At 36.6% G+C, this 20,540-nt stretch overlaps 2 protein-coding genes across 2 annotated transcripts in view; both read left to right on the top strand.

Annotated features, from left to right (window-relative positions):
• The window catches only part of LOC123873599, a 408,734-nt gene that overhangs the window by 213,705 nt on the left and 174,489 nt on the right, over positions 1-20,540 (top strand). The window lies entirely within an intron of this gene.
• On the top strand, positions 11,848-12,405 carry LOC123873601 (calexcitin-2-like). Its single transcript, XM_045918488.1, has one exon. It carries the CDS (start codon positions 11,854-11,856, stop codon positions 12,403-12,405), a length of 552 nt encoding a protein of 183 aa, XP_045774444.1. The 5' UTR covers positions 11,848-11,853.

The raw sequence follows: 20,540 nt of genomic DNA, 5'->3' as shown, positions 1-20,540 counted from the left end.
TATTCGGTCAGTCCGTCACGCGCACCCCATAATTTACCATGGGTCATCCCTTACCCTGTACACATTTGCCAAACACGCTCGGCCAATGTATTCGGCGAGCTGAACAAAATGTATTTATTTATTTATCCGTGTACCAAAAAAGTAACTTAAAACAGAATAAGTAAAATGCAAAGACGTGTACAAAGATCCACTCATCTCTACTAGAATCAATTCTACTACTGATTACTGGAATCCTTTAGTAACTAAATATCACTTGCTATAACGGAGAACGAAAACATCGTGAGGAAACTTGCATACCTGAGAGTTTTCCATAATGAATGTAATGAAGACGTATGAAGTCTGCTAATCCGCACTTAGCCAGCGTGGTACTATAGCCAACCTCTTCTCAATCTAAGAGGAGACCCGTGCTTAGTGGTTAGCCGATTAAGGATTGATGACGAAGATGATGATGATCTAAATATATATTTTTGAAGTGCTGTAAAAACACTCATAAAAATTATAAATATAATATTATGATGATTATGTACGGGAGCGGTGTCTGTGTGCTCGCCCGTACTAATAGGGTTTCCCACCGAGCGATTTTGTGCTCGGTAGTGCAGCTGAGCCAACGCGATGATTATAGTTTGAAATTTTTATATACCTATAGTGCAGATTTATAAACGCTCCGTCAATGCGATTGAGAGTTGCGTGTTTCTCCTTGAGCTTCCAATTAAGCTGTCCGTGCTGCCATCTAGTGCGTACGTTGTGAGTAATCAAGCTTGGCTTCGTGCATCGAGCGTTTATTGATTGACTGAATTTAGAAGCGACATCTGCTTTTGAATGTGGCAACCGCTACAATCATGATGAATATAGTCCCAAATGCTCTAGCCAGGAAACAAATAAAAGGCCTTCAGTTTATGCCACAGCGTACACCACTACGCCAGGGAGGTCGTCAAACAGAAGTAAAAACAGATTAGCATCTCACGTCCGCGACATAACTTGCACCGGTTGCGTCCAGCGTTGGACGTAAATAAACGTGGACAGGATGGCAAGTAACGACCCACGCCGGACTACGGGGTTATTAATACCTAAGAATACTGTGAAAGATAAAAACCATCTGATCCTTAGGTTAATTTTTCATTCCAAATTTCACATAGCTTTTTTTTATTTTTTATTCAGATATACAAGTTAGCCCTTGACTGCAATCTTACCTGGTGGTAAGTCATGATGCAGTCTAACCCGGAAGGGTCATACCCCTTCCGGGTTAGATTAAACCCATACACCTTTGGTTTCTACATGGCATTATACCGAAACGTTAAATCGCTGGGCGGTACGGCTTTGCCAGTAGGGTGGCAACTAGCTACGGCCGAAGCCTCCCACCAGACCAAACCAAAAGACCAGGTTATTCATCATTCCCCATTTCATACAGGTTATAATATAAATGTTATTCATCATATTTCATACTAGAGGATGCCCGCGACTTCGTCCGCGTGGATTTAGTTTTTAAAGATCCCGTGGGAACTGTTTGATTTTCCGGGATAAAATGCCTATGTCAATTACAGGGACGCAAGCTACCTCGGTACCAAATTTCATACAAATAGGTTAAGCGGATGGGTTTTTAGGAATCCCGTAGGAACTCTTTGATTTTCCGGGATAAAAAGTAGCCTATGTCCGTCCCCGGGATATAAGCTAACCCTGTACCAAAGCTCGTCAGAATGGTTAAACTGTTGGGCCGTGAAAAGGTAGCAGACAGACAGACACACTTTCTCATTTATAATATTAGTATGGATAGGTTACTATTTATACATTACTTTCTTGTTTGACATACGATCGGTGTTTTACTTGCTCGATTAAAGTTTAGCCGCATAAAGGATAAATAATACCTTTGATTCCACTAAAAATATGTCTAAGGGTACCCTGACCTAACATTCAAGTAGTTCAAAGTATGAAGTCTGAAAAGTTCCCAGTGACTTGAAGAAGCCAGTGTACTTTTTGCACTTTAATTAAGTTCCGAAGGCTACGTTTATTGATGGCGGATCGTAAGATACCGCGCTGAATAAAAACGCCCAAGTTTCCTCTTCCCAATGCTTGGTAATGAAAAAACTTGGCAGTCTTTATTTACTGCTTCACTACTCGCTAGAGTCACTCGGCGGGAAATTTCTAAAAGTACTGAGATAGACGATATGCCTAGAACTATCTTATAGAAGTTGTTATTTCGTACTTATAATATGGACTAGTGTTTTGCTCGTGTGTGACGTGGTTGGGTTAACTTTATTATACTAAACCTTTATTTATTAAGATACACAATTCACCCCAAAAAACCCAAAAACGACACCCATATCAATTTTTTTCTTAAAATTAGGTATTAGGTATACTTTATAAGATAGTCCGCGTGGATATTCTAGGGGTATTTAAATCTCGGGATCTCTAATTTTTCGGGAAATGTAATTTGTCCGTCTCCGGGATGCAAGTGTATCGCTGTATCAAATGTCAGCATAGGATAAATACAGACAGGCAAACAGACACACTTTCGCATTAATTTTGATATTAGTATGGATTAGTCTAATTTTGTTTTACGACCTTTAGGCAATTTTTTACATTTTTATATTTCAATGATCTGTGCTAGGTATGTCGGTGACCTCGGTTTCTCCTCCTCATTTGGGATCTTACCCCTCAGGAAAACTCCTAACATAGCCCTCTCCATAGCTCGTTGAGCTACTTAGTTTTTTTATTTATGCAGATACAAGTTATCTCTTGATTGCAATCTCACCTGGTAAGTGATGATGCAGTCTAAGATAGAAGTGGGCTAAGCTGGAAGGCGTTCGCGTATGGCAATTTTCATTAAACCCATACTCCTTTGGTTTCTACACGGCATCGTACCGGAAGCTAAATCGCTTGGCGGCACTTTGTCGGTAGGGTGGTAACTAGCCACGGCCGAAGCCTCCCACGAGACCAAACCAGAAATTCGGAAATTATAAAATTCCAAACCCCTGCCGGGACTCGAACCCGGGACCTCCCACTAATAAGACCACAGCGCTAACCACTGCGCCAGGGCGACCGTCATAAACGTATAGACGTGGTATTATGTCAATGCCCACGTTTTATCATTGGAGTAACTTTGAGCTATTGAAGGTTTTAATATCGACCTGTTAGTATAGGTATGTATTGAGATTTAAAATTATATTTTATTCAACTCCGTATCTGCATATTGTAAGACGCGTCTGTAGGGAGGCTGACTCAAAAGGATCCGTTGGAGAGTCCTTGTGCTCCCTCCTAGCTCCCAAACGTTTGCTATTCATACCATTTTGCATCCAAATTACCATATCGCATCTGCCTCCCGTGCGAAATTTGCATTTTATATTCAATCGGACAGTCACGTATGATGCACGTTATACCTAGGTTGTTTGCCATAACTAATACTAATTAGAACGTCAATGTCAAATTAACTAAAAAATCGGTCAAGTGCTAGACTCCATTTTATGCCAGAAAATAAAGATTAAAATAGTAAGTAAGTAATTATCACGGGATTTTTAAACAACCTACTTATATCGACGTGGACGATGTCACGGGCATATTTTAGTTATTTTTAATTTACTAGCTGATGGCCACGACTTCGTACGCGTGGATTTAGGAATTTAATAATCCCTCGGGAATTCTTTGATTTTTAGGGATAAAAAGTAGCCTATGTACTCTCCGCCTTTTCAACTATCTCTATGCCAGAAATGAAGTCGATTGGTTGCTTAGTTGGGGCGTGAAGGAAGGACAAACAAACACGCTTTCGCCTTTTTTAATATTAGTAAGTATAGATTAATACTCTGGCGTTAAAAGAAAGTTTGGGTAGTCATTAAACTGTAATTAGTAGACCATTCAATGGAAAGCTACCGTTTTACACTAAAAATATAAGCGTAGTGTCCACTTAGGCCAAAATTTGAATAAACACAAAAGACCTCAAAGTTTCCGGCCCGGCCGCGCCGTAATATTACTACATTGTGTGAACAATCTTTACACACGTATTCACTAGGGTTGACAACTATGTTAAAAAAATGATTTTCGGGCGACTTCGTCTGTGTGAATTTTAGTTTTTTTAAAAATCCCGTGGAAACTATTTGATTTTCCGGGATAAAAATGCCCATGTCCTTTCCCGGGATGACTAACTATGTACCAAATTTCATCATTCATTAATTACAAAATTCATCATCATGTAATGTTTTCAGGGTCCATGTATGTATGTATATTATGAGTATCCTTATTCCACCATAAGGTACTTCTCCATGCCTAAACTATATGGTTATGTATATGGTTAGAATCCTTACATCATCCACTAACACTATTAAAATTGAATATAGCGAATATGGCGCTATTTTCCAATGTGAAAACTTTCACTTTTTAATTTGATTTTTATTTAGTCAGTCTTTTTTTTAAATTACGACTTGTTTTTTAATGTGAAGTAAAATGTGTAGAAGGTGGCAACCCTAACGAATGCATGCAAATCCGTCCTGAATCGCATCTCCATGTGAATGGGGGAGTTTTCCGCATTTTCTAACCGCGGCGCATGGAATAGCCCGCGCTTTAGACCTAGACTATACATAAACTCCTAGATTTATCCCCAGATTCCGGCTGCCATTTGCGAACTGTGGAGTACAGAGCCGTAGAACCATCGCAAACGTAACGCTGTTCTATAACGAAAGGCGTTTTTAAATATCCAATATCCGTACACCTGACTTTTTTGTTATTAAAGAATCCGTACACCTGACTTTTTTGCTATTGTAGATCGAAGTATTTTTAGGGTTCCGTACCTCAAAAGGAAAAAAGAAACCCTTATAGAATCACTTGGTTGTCTGTCTGTCGAGGCTGTCAAGAAACCTATAGGGTACTTCGCGTTGACCTAGAATCATGAAATTTGGCACGTAGGTAGTTCTTATAGCACACTTAAGGGGAAAAATCTGAAAATCGTGAATTTGTGATTACATCACAAAAAAAAATGACAAATAACTAATAAATTAGTATTTTCAATTTTCAAAGTAAGATAACTATACCAAGTGGGGTATCATATGAAAGGGCTTTACCTGTATATTCCAAAACAGAATTTTATTTATTTTTATACATAATAGTTTTTGATTTCTCGTACAAAATCTCGGAAAAAATGCACGAGTACGGCACCCTCGGTGCACAAATCTGACTAGCCCTTGGCTGGTTTTTATTATGGTACCTTATTAGTAATCAACAGTTCTATGAACTGAAGGACCTGTCTTTGTTTTTGCTGGCGTTCTAGTTACAACTTGTATCTAGATTGTGGCCTATGTATCTAGTAGGTACTGGATTTTAGGATACCCACACAAAGTTCTAGATTTATCCCCAGATTTCGACCGCATTCCCATTTTCGAGCCCGAATCGGTTATTGCGGGCAGGACTAGAGGCGAGATAGAGGCAATGCAAATACAGGTAGAAAGGCTTTTTAAAACGATTGAAGCAAACAGCGCACGTGATGGTAAGTAATTACCATTGCTTTCGGTTGTAGTTACTTACTGTTTCGTCGAATTCGGAAAACCCATTTTACTGGACTAGACTACCGTCGTCGGCTGCAAACTTTGTGACGAAAATTCAATACTCGGTGGCTATATGGTGTCATTTTCAAGTGTAAAAGTTTTACTGTTTGGTTCGTTTTTTGGCAGGGCAGTCCCGTTTTTTATTTATTTTTTAACCCCCGACCAAAAAAGTGGGGTGTGTATCTGTGAATCTGTCTGTGGAATCGTAGCTCCTTAACTAATGAACCGATTTTAATTTAGTTTTTTCTTTGTTTGAAAGGTGGCTTGATCGAGAGTGTTCTTAGCTAATAATCCAAGAAAATCGGTTCAGCCGTTTAAAAGTTATCAGTTTTTTTTCTAGTTACTGTAACCTTCACTTGTCGGGGGTGTTAGAAATTTTTAATTTACATTTGTTATTACGTCTTTTTTTTGAAGTCTTGGAAACAATAAGCGCGGGCCATGTCGCGGGTATTATCTAGTGAGATAAATAATTTTGATTTTATTTTGATTTTATACCTGCTTAATTATTTATCTGCAAGTAGTACTGGGTATATGTTGCACTGTTCAATTTCGTAAAACAAACTTGCTCTGTACAGCTAAAGCGCATGAGAAATCTTACGCGTGTGCTAATATTGAGACAGAAATGTAGCTAAAGTTAGCTCAGAGATAAACGCAGCACGTGACTGTAACCTCACGGTGCTTAAACTTCATAGTGCAATACTATGTTATATGCATTTATATGTAGGAAGTATAATAATACTAGCTGTCTCGTGCGACTTCGCCCGCGTTTTATAGTCTATAGCACTCGGGGTTAATTTAGCTATTTATATCAGTGAAAAAAAATCAGAATCGATCATTAGTTCTGGAGATTACCCCCTACGTTCAAATAGAATAGGCATCTTCTAGGCAAGCGCGCTCTATCTTAGGCTGTATAATCACTTGCCAGCAGGTCTGATTGCACCCAAGAAGCGTTAGTCTATCAATTTGAAAAAAAAAAATTGTGTCAATCCGTCAGTTTTATCTGTACAGATCACGAGATAAAACACTCTTTTAAAGATCCATGACAGCTAAGTTCACGCTTTATTTAACCGACAGTAAAAATGAAATGTGTTTCTATTTTTAAAGTAATGGTATCTCGTTAATAAAATATGCTAAAGTAATAAAAGATGGCGGCGACATTGCAATTTATTGTGTGAAGGCAAACAGCGCAGGATATAATGCTTGCTTGTTTTATTCACTCCTTTATAGATGCAGAAGCCATGAAAAACGAGTCTTTGTGAAAGAATTCTAAATCGACACAAAATTTGCTACTTATTTCCTTTTACTTTAGGACTAAAACTAGATTTACCATACACAGCTGGACATAAGAGTCTTGCCAAACCTTCCAGCAATTTGTTTTTGATCTTTCATCCCCTAATGGGTGTCCCTAATAATAGGGGTGTTCTGATCATTACATTAGATTTGAAATACATATTACTAGGAATCTACAAAGTATTGGAATTTGTATCTTTAGTCATCGTTAATATCTAAAAGGAAAAGCCGACTGACTGACTAACTAACTGACGAACTGCCTATCAGATCTATCAACGCACAGCTCAACCTACTAGACGGATTGGGTTGGGCATGCATAAAGCTATTATGACGTAGACATCTGCTAGGAAAGGATTTTTGTTTGCAGGAAAATTGTTCTTGGGGGTAAAATAGCGGGTGATATGACTCGTTTCAAAAGTTATTTATAATTTTCTTAACATTAAGAAGAATGAAAAAATATGTGTAGGTACTAAACAATACAAAACTTTTGTTCTAACTCATAAAATTTCCGCTGCAAGAGATTTTCTTATTGGCGCCGAGTATTTAGAAGCCCAAAGTGCAAGTAGTCCTCAGATATTTCTTTTCCGCGCCAGTTATCAGCTAGTTCCACCGTCGCACAGCCCTCGCCCCGATGCTCTGACGGATGACACCACTTGACTCTACCACGCTTTGTTTTGCCTTTACAAGTTAAAGCGATAAAGTTTGTTTAGGGTCCGTAAAACAGCTTCAAGATCTATGATTAGATGAAGAGCTATGATTTTTAGGGTTCCATACCTCAAAAGGAAAAAAGGGACCCTTATAGGATGACTTCGTTGTCCGTCTGTCCGTCTGTCGTGTCTGTCAGGAAAACCTATAGGCTACTTCCCGTTGACCCAAAATCATGAAAGGCAGGTAAGAGGTGTTATAGCACAAGTAAAGAAATAAATCCGAAAACCGTGAATTTGTAGTTATATCATACAAAAAAATTAAAATGTGTTGATTTTGTAATTAATTTTTCCAAAGTATTAAGGTTGTTTGCGTGATAAAAAATATTAAAACGTAGGACCTAATAACTAGCGCTCTTGGTATTCCACAGTGTTCCCTAACATTTATTTTATTTCTCATCCCCAACAAAAAGTGTTTAACTCGAAACCATTTTAAAAGCCACTATTGCGACCGCGGATGCGCGTTCCATTTTTAAAATGTAAACAAACAGGATTAAATTAAACAAATAGGATTAAATTAAACAAATAGGGTTAAATTAAACAATTTGACGTCGACTCCACATGTTTACTCGTTAAAAGCACATTCGAAAATGTGTCTAAATTAACATAAAACCCGATGAATGGCAATAAAGCTGAATTGCTGTACAGCGAACATCCTGTACATATTATACAGAATGTTATCTACAACGCACACCCTGTACATATACAGGCTGTTCAAACCCAATTCAAAGTCTTAGGTCCTCTGGCCATGGCTTCGGCCATGGCTAATTACCATGTGTAGCATAGAAAAAACTATAATAAGTACCTACTTAATAGGATCTATATTTATACTATAATCATTTTCTCCCGGTTCACTACTACTGGTTCCCATCACAGTTTCTCTGTATCTTCTATGGTTTTAGATTTTCCCATATTATTCCAGTTAAAAACACACTTAGTATATTCTATTCAAGACTTATCGTAAGATATAAGTAATGGACTTATCAATCAAAGTTATAAAATACCTTAATTATTATTTAATTACTTACATATTTTAGCTAGAATCCCAGTCATGTTAATACTCTTGTAAATAAATAAAACACTCTGTATAAGACTTACACAGGGCTGTAACAAGCGCGGAAATTATCTTGCGGAATCTTGAAATTTTAATCAAAACATTCTTGGGATGTTTTTCTTTAAGTTCTTCTCATTTACGTCGGGGAAGCGGTAAAATTTATGGATGTAAATCAACAAATATTTTCATTAGACTCTCAGCATGTTATAGTAACATTTATTAGGTATAAGTTTAGACAATAATAATATGTTTTGACTGCCTATTTGCTACAATCGTTTAATAAACAGGAGTTCCCTAGTTTGTTAATATGTTTTCTAATGTGGGACGACGCGGCGTACGTTGGTACGTAGCCCCGTGTCATAATATTAGGCAGACAGCATATATTAAGGCATAGAGTGGCATGTAGTCTTAGTGCTATACAATTCTTGAGATCTTTTCCCGCGGTCAATTACCTCATCTAGTTCAGGCTATTCAGATTGGAAATCCAGACAATATTCTTGGCATCATTTCACGCGAGCATGTTTTTACAGTTAGAAGAAAAGTCTAGCCTAAAGGGCCAGAAAACACAGATTAACTAATTAAATGTTAAACTACTACCGGGATTATGGCCAAAACCTTCTAATTCTGAGAAGAGACCCGTTTTCAGTAGCAAGCCAGGAATGAATTGATTATGACGATGGTGTATACATAGAAATATGCTTCTTCTTATAAGTCTTAAATATTTTTCATTTTGTTTTTTATTTTTTGTGGCAGGGGCAACCCTATTTATCTCTCCATCGGTGCGCATATTCCTTACTTGTCGGGCAACTCAATTAGTTAATGAAAACGTTGCCCCTTCATTAACTTCCTTGAGAAAAAGCTTTGAGCTTTAGGAAATTCCGTGAAAATAACAAAATTCGACGCTTTTTATGTTTACCATACTCGAGAACCCGGGCGAGGATCTACCCGTATATTCTATGGTAATGAAGTTAAATCAAGCCAACTAGTAAGCTATGTAAATATTTTTTTAAATCAAAAGGAAAATTTTATAATTTAATAAATGTCCGAGATTTATTAAGTTTTAAGTGAGTGCTAATGGACGAAATGTCTTTCTTTTTAAAACTTTTTTAACTTAAAAAATTAGAAAAAGTTACTTTTTTTAACTCTATAGGCTTATAATAACCTAATGCTTATTCACTCTTCTTTTGAAAGTTTCAATATTGTAGCTGCCCCGCCAGCTGGTTCAGTATTATTTAAAAAATCTGAATATTGTAATTTTTTTATTTTGCCCATTACAAGACAATATTATATACCAATTAGAGAGATTCTGTGTGAGACTTTTAGAACTTTAGTCAATCCTCTAAACCTAATTAAAATCTACGTTGATATATCAGAGCAAGGTTTTTAATGTTTTAAACATGAAATTCAGTAACACGTCACGAAGGTAGGTAGTATTCGGTTGTATCACAGGGTACAAAAAGAAATAGAGAAACTTCGCTATACAACATTTATTGGACGAAACCCCCTGACGAAGTGTTCAGTGATATAGACCAAGAGCGAGCTACACAAAAATTCTATTAAAATTTTGAATTGAAACTCAATTCAAAAACACAAAATTGAATCAAATCAGAAAATTATGAAATTTTCCAAACCCCAAAAGTCTTACTATAAAACTTTTATCTAAACATAGACGTATCTTGTGCCCGCGACTTCATAGGTTCATAGGTCATATCTTTAGGTTTATGAAAATCCCGTGAGATTTTTTTTCCGAATTGTTAAAAAGTAGCATAGTTGATTCTCCAGATCTTTAACTATCAAGTGGACAAACTAACAAACAAACACACTTTCGCATAAAATATATGTAATTGTGTTGAGATCTAACGTCTTTTTGCTATCATTCATTATTTTTTATCATTATTTTTTGAAAATCAGTTAAATAGTTAAACTAGTTGACGTGTCCCAGTCTCGCTCCTGATGATCCTTTCTTAGCGGGTTCCATGTGGTGCGGAAGCCAGCGGTGGAGGTTTTTTTATCTACATACGAACGAAATCCTAAGAGTGCACAGTGTAGCGGTTTGAGATGTCAGACTGTCAGTTTTTCCTTTTATTTACATAGATAAACTACCTTATGCCGGGACCTCGTCCGCGTGGACTATTCCCCCCGACCCCCTATTAATTTAGATTTCCTACCCCTATTTTACCCTTCAGGGGTTGAATTTTCTAAAATATTTTCTTAGCGGATGTTTACCGTCATAATGCTATTTGCATGCCCAGCTCGATCCGTTTTATAGTTTGAACTGTGTTTTGGTTGATCAGTCAATCAGTTAGTCATATTTTCTTTTGATATAATATTTACATACGGCGTCTCTTACACTATAATTGTACGTTTACTGATGTTTTCTGGCAGTAAATTCGGTACAAGTCGTCATTTCCGTCGAACAATATTCTCTGTACGCGCGTCCCGGCCGCCTGTCCCGCCGGGACGCGGGACTCGCGCTCTCGCAAATTTAAATTGGATTTTAAATTCCTATTTTGTCTCTGATATGATGATTTGGAATATCGAACGCTCTGTTTTCTGTATCAGTGGTTCTGCATATGAAACAGAAAAAGTTGTTAAAATAATAATAAAACGTTCACAGTAAGATTACTATTTCATAATGATCATCATCATCATCATAATATCAATCCATAACCAGCCCACTATAACTGACCTTGGAACTCCTTTTCACACCGACTCTACTATTTTTTTCTACTTATTTAAAGTCAACAATCAACATTTTTTACCATGACGTGGTAAATCTATGCTGTTATCAATTTTTGGACAATGACTGGCAAAAAATAAATATTTAATTAATCATTACTGTAAAGCAAAACCATGGAAGAAATGTAATATAGATATAGAAGATATAATGAAATAGAAGAATGTGAATGAATTTTTTTATTCAAATAAACTTTTACAAATGTTTTTGAATCCTTACGAGAATCTACCACTGCGCCTGGTTCTGAATTCCCTATCTACCAAGAAGAACCAGCAAGGAAATTGTGATTGCTTTTTTCGAATGTTCAATTTACAATATATTATGCCATGTATCTGATTGCAGTTTCACAGTCATGTCAGCGAACTTGTATGTATTAGCTAATTCATACTATAATATTATATCATAGGTAAAAATTGCCCAGTAAAATACCTACTTAATATGATAACACACTTTAATCTACAAATCGGAATATTAAAATAATCAAATGATAAGCAGAACAACATTTGCAGTGGCACTCGTCCATCTAATCGCGTAACAACCAAAATGATTTCCGAATTTCGAAAAATGAAATATCTCTACCTATTTCATGCTTTTTTCGACACGAACTCGAGTGGGAGTATAGATAAAAAAGATTTTGAGGTGGCTATAGAAAATATTGCAAAATTGAGAGGATGGAAACCTGGAGATGATAAACATAAAGAAACAGAAAAATCCTTGATGGATATTTGGGAGGCTCTAGAGAATGCAGCCGATGCAAATAAAGATGGTCAAATATCAATTGAAGAATGGCTGACGATGTGGGAAGAATTTGCTAAAAATCCTTCAGAACCTTTCGAATGGCAGACAATGTATTGCAAATTCATTTTTGAACTCGAAGATGCCAGTAGTGATGGAGTTATAGATAGTGAGGAATTCTCAACAGTTCACGAATGTTTTGGACTCCAAAAAGAAGACAGTGAAGCTGCCTTTAAATTCATGACTAGAGGAAAGAAAACAATTACATGGGATGAGTTTCAAGAGTTATGGAAACAGTATTTTACTTCCGAAAACCCTATAGACCCTGGTAATTTTATATTTGGTGCAGCTACCTATTAATGAGAATTATATCATTGTGGACATCAGATAGGCCAAACAATTATGGTGCAGTGAAAGTATTTTGACATAATGATTAAGTATGTATTTTAAGTACGTTTATAGTTAAAACTTTAAACTTAGAGATATTAAGAAATAATAAAAATTACTTTGTCAAAAACCTCTTGTAATGCTCTGTTTTTCCATATACCAATCCATATAATAAATGCAAAAGTGTGTGTTGTTTGTTAGTTTTTGATCAACTAGTCTTTTGTATAATTTTTTTTTTGTACTTAAATACTGATTGTTTCTTTCAAAAAAACACTTTATAGTAGGCACGTAAGATTGGCTATCAAAAATTCTGTTTAAAAAATTTAAATCTAGCCAGATTTTTTTATTATTTATCTATTATAATATTTTTGGAACCCTAGTAGCTTTAGTTTTAAGAGTTTTGAGTTTTGAATTATATATTGTTTACAGTCAAATCAGGTTGTAATAATTATGTTGATTACAATCATAATTATGTGATAAAACATTGCGCAGGTCGGCTCACGTATTATTGATATCGAGCGTTATCAGCCTAAGGTCATTAGATATCAATTAAATAGTTTTGATCGATAAAAATATTGCTACGCGAAATATCTGTTGTCAAGCAAACTGCACATTGCATTTTTTCATATTTCTCACCAAAAAATTGAAACACTTCGATCGAAACTATATTGGCATGGCATTATTTATTACTAGCGACCCGCCCCGGCTTTGCACGGGTAGTATATTTTCGCAGGGATCTCTAATTAAAAAAAACATAGCCTAAGTCACTCAGGAATAAATTTGCTTATTATTGGTGAAATAATTTTTAAAATCAGTTGTGTAGTTCGAGAGATTACCGCCTACAAACAAACAAACTTTTCCTCTTAGTACCTACCTATAGTTTAAGTATCTTTCTTCTATCCAAGAAACAAATACTTTCACATCTATAATTAATTTGATAAATAAAATTGGAGTGTCTGTCTGTATTTTCGAAATAACTACCACATATTAAGGTCATATGGTTATTTGAACGATACCATACGTTTTTAAAATTTTGTCTGTCTGTCTGTCTGTTTGAAAAGGCTGATCTTCGGAACGGCTGAACCGATTTTAGCGGGATTTTCACATACAAGTAGAGGATTGACCAGGGTGTAACATAGGCTACTTTTTTAACCGACTTTCAAGAAGGAAGTTGTGTTTTTTTACCTATGTACACCAAAATCTCCGAGATTTCTGAACCGATTTGCGTCATTTCTTTTTTAATCGATAGAGAAACTTTGCGACATTATTTCATAAAAAATTTGGATTCCAACTCCTCAATCCTGACGCTGCAGGGGATCTGACCAATCCACGCGGGCGAAGCTGCGGGCATCAGCTAGTTTATAATAATATAATGGGTAGTGATAGCTAGTAATTTTAATCAAGAAGTCCTACCTAACATTTATGTAAGGAACCCCAAAAAGTAACGAATGTATTTTTCATCGAGTGCTATAAATAATCGCTCAATCCTCAGGCCCCTGCGGGCGTCGCGGTCGCCGAATGGATTTGCATTTCCTTCACAAACGTTCGATTGTAACCACCATAAAGTCAAGTTATAAAGCTCCAGGCGGCTGCAAACTCAATTACAACCTGTATTTATTTGAGTTTTGACACAATAGTATCCGATTTAACATTATTATCTCTACTTTGAAAGGTATCTATCTTTCTTTTCTAATTTTAACCCCTTGTTATAAGTTTGACCTGTGTATCTATCTGTGGCATCGTAGCTCCTAAACTAATGAACCAATTATTTTATTTTCGTTTTTATGTTTGAAAGGTGGCTGTTCTTAGCTATAGTCCAAGGCCCATTGAAAGTTATCAGCTCTTTTCTCTAGTTACTGTAACCTTCACTTGTCGGAAGTGTTATAAATTTTTAATTTACACTTATGACTAGTACGTGTTCAAACCTAATAGGCAAGGTATAACCAGAACTTTAGCAAAAACTTTGAGTTTTTATTGTACTACCTAAACACAATCCAATGCTAATAACAATTTACATATTTTGTAATTATAGTGATTTAGTATTTTTCAAACTCGCAATGTATAGCGTGCAAAACTCGGGTCAATGCCCCACCTACGACGCGGCATTGACTACGAGTGGCCTATTTACGTAACGTTCGTTGACCTCTAGCGTCAGACAGATGTTTTTAAAAAAACCGCGCTAACCCGGTGCGTGATAGCGCGGGTGAATGTGTGCGGAGCGTCCCCCCGCCTCATAACCCGATGGCCACCTCGACCAGTCGCAATCTATAGGTAGGTACTCGCATAGTAGTATCCGAATAGACCTGAGAAGCTACCGCATGAGTATCCCAAGAAAATCCCTACGTTTGTGATTAATGGAAAGGGGTCATAGCCCTCAGCAATGAGAAATACGATGCATATAGAGATATTTTGATTTACTTATGATACAAGTGTAAATTAAAAATTTATAACACCCCCGACGATCCAAAGTATTTGAGTTTTCCAAAACATCATTTTCAAATAAATAATTATGTATTTAGGCAACGTCCATCTTGACAGCTTGACATTTGTCAATTGACATAATATTATGAATCTAACGGTTATCTAACCTTCTTTTCTACAAGAAAATTAGAAAAGAGCTGATAACTCTTAAACGGCTGAACCAATTTTTTTAGATTATAGCTAAGAACACTCTCGATCAAGCCACCTTTCAAACAAAAAAAACTAAATTAAAATCGGTTCATTCGTTTAGGCGCTACGATGCCACAGACAGATACACAGATACACAGATACACAGACACACGTCAAACTTATAACACCCCTCTTTTTGGGTCGGGGGTTAAAAATCATACATCATAACACGGTTGGACCGTATGCTATAATACTCAAGATTACATTATGAAGTCAACGAGTGTGTTCCGTATAAAGCCATCTTATGCGTAAGCCAATAACAATGAAGGCATAACAATGACTGATGACATGGCACGTCAAGGGTTAACGGTATTTACACTATGCGATATGTCGTATCAACGAGTTAAATCGTTACAACGAATATCTCTACTTTTCTAAGTCGAAAAGAAAATAATCTAAGTTTTCTTATGCGTTTAATAGGTATTTTAGTTTCTATTTGAGTCGCTACAATCATTTAAGTACTTGAAAATTTAAAAAATAAATCAACCGATTGGCTCTGTTCTCAAGTGACTTGCTGTAAAGCATCAATATTGCTTGGCCAGATTCCGGTTAGTAAGGTCTTTATTCATAATATAATATTACTCTTGTTGGCTTGTTTTTTAGTAAGAACTTCTTTTGACGTGACAACGTCTTATAATTCGATAGAGCCGGCTGCACGCATGAAAAAACATGACTCATGCGGCGTTACCTCTCTCTGAGGCGTTCCATGTAAGGCTTGAAGTGCAAGCGGAGCGCGTTACCAATAAAAACAAACAAAAAAAAAACTACTTAGTTCATTCATTCATTTTTAAAAGAGTTTAGATATTGTAGAACATAATCGAATGTTCACTGCAATTGCAATCTTTATTTTAATTCCAGTTGATACCATATTTTTTATTACCAGTTTATTTCCCACTTAGAAATAGTAGTCTGACCCTAATACACGACAAAAAATGCAAATAGGTAGGTAACAGTATAATTAAAGCAAGAACGAAGCGATTTGCTTCCTCATTTCTATATCTGAACCGTTACCGACATCTTTTAGGCAAGCGCGCTCCATCTTAGCCTGGCTCATCACTTGCTAGCAACTCCGATTGCAGCCAAGCGCTAGTCTGTAAATAAATAAAAAAAATTGGTTGTCTGTAAAGTCGGTTTACTGACGATAGTTGAACGTGACAACAAAGGCCGATCGCGGCACTACCTCGCGTTACCACGCCTGCGGCGAGGTAACGCCGCATCGAGGTAACGCCGCATGAGTCATGTTTTTTCGTGCGTGCAGCCGGCTGTATCGAATTATAAGACGTTGTCACGTCAAAAATGACTAATGCAATCTATGTTGGGTTAAAAATACAAAAAAGCGATGTCGTATCGATCGTGTGACGTGTCGTATGATGTGACACATATATTAATGACCACAACACTTAGGGGGCAGTAAGTGGGTTTCAGTGTTGCAGCTTGCCTTAAGCTTTTTTATGAGCAGCTCCACAATGATAATGGAATTCAAGAAAGGGTTCGTAGCCTTGCGAGCTAATCCCTCACAATGTTGTATGATGATTCTCATATTTAATCTTATAACAAGGCACACTGATTTAGATTAAACTCAGGGTGGTCATAAGCTTTTCTTATCTAATTTAGAGAAATAAGTGACGAAAAATAAAAAGATTTATCTAATGTTTCTAGTGTTTCCGACCTTACGTGCTTAGACGTGGGCCCTCACAAAATTGATTCTGGAAATGTATTCATCATCATCATCAGCTTGTGGACATATACGTGGTCTCCACTCGAGGACTCTCCGGCTCCAACGGCTATCGCCTCTACGACAGGCATGGCCTGCCCACTGCCGCTTACTAATATTTTGGGCTATATCAGTGACTTTGTTTCTCCTGTGGATCTCCTCTTTTCGGATCTTATTCCTCAGGGAAATATGTTTATTGCTGAAGACAGTTTCTCGAAGCTTTCTGACAATTTCTAGCACATTTGTGTAATGTTCAGCCTTATTTGTTTGGCCTCCAATCTCTATGAGTGAATGATGGAACAGGAAATTGATTACAGGATCTCCGTCCTATAAAATGTAGATCCACCGAGTTAGTACCTACTTGTTAAATTTTTCTCGATGAGTAATTGGTAGACATCAAGATATTTGTTGATAGTGATTACGCTTGTTAACTTGTCTTGCAATAAAAATTGAACTTTTCTTTTTGTAACAAAAATGAACTTATCCACAATTCTGTTCGCGCACAGTTGAAAAGTTAATCCGTATGTTTGTTTGTCAATTCCGATGGATTAGCGAAACGATACGTTTCCATAGCGGGAGCTACCGGCGCGGGTGTTTTTAAATATTTTCGCAACAAAATGAAACTGAAGCGTGTTAGTTTTGCGCCGCGCCTATTGTTTTGTTTTGCGACTATAAATCAGTTAACTCCGAATACGCGTACGTTTTCATATTGAAACCCTTTTTTTATTGGGACGGCAATTTAACGCTGACGGTAGAACTCGGTATTCTATCGAAGTTTATTTTTTGGAAATAAAATCATAATGGATGGACTAACCAGAATACTTGTCAAGCTGCTTCCCCCTTCCAAAAACTAGCGCCGAGTCAAAATCAAAGCCTTTCATTCAAATAGCATACCACTACCCACACTTTTTAATTGTCGATTTGTTGAATTTGATAAATTCGATTATTCCAAATTCCACGGACTCGTATGAAGCGATTTGCTTCCTTGTTTCTTATATGCACTGCTAGAATATGAAATGCTTTTCCTGCTAGTTACAAATAGATATAAGGTCTTTCAAAAGAAGATTAGGTAAATAGGCAACCTTCTAATCAGGCCCGCTCCTTCCATTACCTACTAAATAAATAAATATTTTTTTATTAAGTATGGAATTACTGAGTTTTTACAGTTAATTTAAAATTATTTTAACAAGTTACATCCATCCCCAGTCTATTCTTTTGATATAGGCTTCCTACTCCATCCCTTCCAAAATGTCCTCATTTGGCATCATCACCTACTATTTGGTGTGAGTCAAGCATAATATGCTTCTTTAGTTAAAAAGTTTTTATAGATCTACTTGCAAATAGAACGCTTCGAGGAAAGATTAGAAACTAGAAATGTCTATAAGTTAGTAGCGGGATAAGTTTTGTCCCAATGAATGCCATCCCATTAGTCGCGGGATCCGCCGAGTCAGCTCTAACTAGCGTCGGGCTACTCTACAGGATCATCAAGTACTTTAATTACCTTCTTTAGTAAGATGAGTTTAACTTGTTTGCATATTTTATCCTATAGTTATTATTATCCATGGTTTTGCCAATTTTTTTTTTGCTTTAAAATAACGCTGTATGCAAACCGTATTTATAGACGACTAGATAATAGCCACGACTTTCGTGAGACTTTTTCGACTCCACGTGGAGTTTTTAAAAACTGTGGCAAATCTTTAATTTTCGAATATAAAAATTAACCTATGCCCGTCTCTAGAATGTAAACTATTATTGTACCAAATTCCTCCACCTTCGAATATATTATTCTGATTTTTACCTTTACAAAAATGATAAATTGAAAAGAAAAACGTATTATTTAAATCTGGTGACATTTAACAAAATATGGAGGAACGTTGCCAAGAAAAAAGAGAACTTCCTCCTGTTTTCAAAGTCGGTTAAAACAAAACGAATTTACGCTTAGCTAGAGGTACTATTATTTGGTATCCGTGCCAAGAATTCTGAATATCTAAAGAGAACTATAAACTTTCTGAACACCCTTGTTTTATTTCGACTTTGCCATTCAATGGCCGATAAAATAAAAGCCAGTAAAAGCGCGTAAAAGTATGTAAATAGAGAAAGTCCGCGTTGGGTCTAGTTGAGTCCTCTCGAATATTTTAAGACCGGATTATTCCTAATCTTTTGACTTGCGGTAAAAGACTAGATTATTTTACTGCTGAGGAATATAAACTTTATGATCACTAAAGATATTATAAAGATTTCACTAGTAACGCGCCCAGCAGGGCGATTCAGAACATACTCGATTCGGTAAGGTATCGAACGATAAGATGTATTTTCAATTGGAAAATACATCTAATGCCCTACAGACTTGGCTTGGGTGTTTTTGGAAAATTTAAAAATAACAACGGACTTTAATCCCCTACTAAGTAATTAACCTCGGTGGAGGTAAAAGTCCCAAAATTTGTAAACCTAGTGTGGCGTGTTTATAGAAAAAGGTCATGTTAAGTGCGAAAGGTTTTTGATGCAATAGTTTCGCGGAATCGCTACTCGAATTCTGAGGCCGACCCTACATACGCTCCGGCGCCAGCGCAGCTCCGGCTTCATGTTCAAGTAACCTTATTGTGAATGCATAAATTAAACAAATACAACATTTTGGGTAACCTTGAGTAGCAAGGTTACCCAAAATGTTGTAGAGACCCTGGACTCCCTGTAGGCTCACGCACCTACTTGTCTGTTATGCACAAACAATTTATTCTTCCATTAAACAACGTTATTTCGGTTGTTTGTGAAAATAATGGGAAACCTCGGCATTGTCCGCGAGACAGAGGTCCGACAAGTGAAACGTCCCCCTCCCCCCCCCCCCCCCCCCTCCCTAGACCTCCCCCCCATTGGCACGCGTGAGTGGCAATGAATGGACCCACTCATAAATCAGTTTCATTCAAATTCAAATTCAAATTCAAAATGTTTTTATTCAATTAGACTTTTACAAGTTCTTTCGAATCGTCAAAAGCATCTACCACTGGTCTGGCATCTACCATTGTTATGAATAACCGGTGATGAAAAATTGTGAAGGTTTTTGTTCAGTTTACAGTAAGTTTGCTATTTATAGCGATAGTGCTAAATTACTCTACTAAATTGGTCTTGGCTTTTCTTTGCTCAATTTGCGTGGATTTAAGTTTTTACACATCCCGTGGGAACTCTTTGATTTTTCGGAATAAAAAGTATTGTACTTTTCAGTTTTCATGTCTTTAACTATATCCATGCAACAAGTGTAAATTAAAATTTATAACACTCCCGACAAGTGAAGGTTACAGTAACTAGAAAAGAGCTGAACTTTTAAACGGCTGAACCGATTTTCTTAGATTATAGCTAAGAACACTCTCGATCACTCTTTTTGGGTTGGGAGTTAAAAAAACTTTGAACGTCAATAAAATCAAAATTGGTTGTGAAAGTCAGGATTTCTTAACTTTGGACTAAAATTGTACCTTACCTTGATAAGTGAACAATGACTTGTGTCAGCCAGCACATATTCACTTGACTTCTGACAGTGCTCTTTTTATTAGTAGCCAAAGTTTAATAGTCTCAAACTCAAAAAAAAAATGTTTATCACCTATAATGTAGCAACAAAGGATTTTTTATGTATAAGTTCGCTTGATATCATCTTAACGGTGGAAATTCGGCGGTTGTTCGAAAAGATGTTTCGTTTTACGATAGCCGTAATGACTCTTGACGCAATTAGCAACAA

Source organism: Maniola jurtina, chromosome 17 (genome assembly GCF_905333055.1).
Source record: "Maniola jurtina chromosome 17, ilManJurt1.1, whole genome shotgun sequence".
Lineage (NCBI taxonomy): Eukaryota > Metazoa > Arthropoda > Insecta > Lepidoptera > Nymphalidae > Maniola > Maniola jurtina.
Note: the sequence above shows the minus strand (reverse complement) of the source record. Positions and strands in the feature narration are given on the sequence as shown.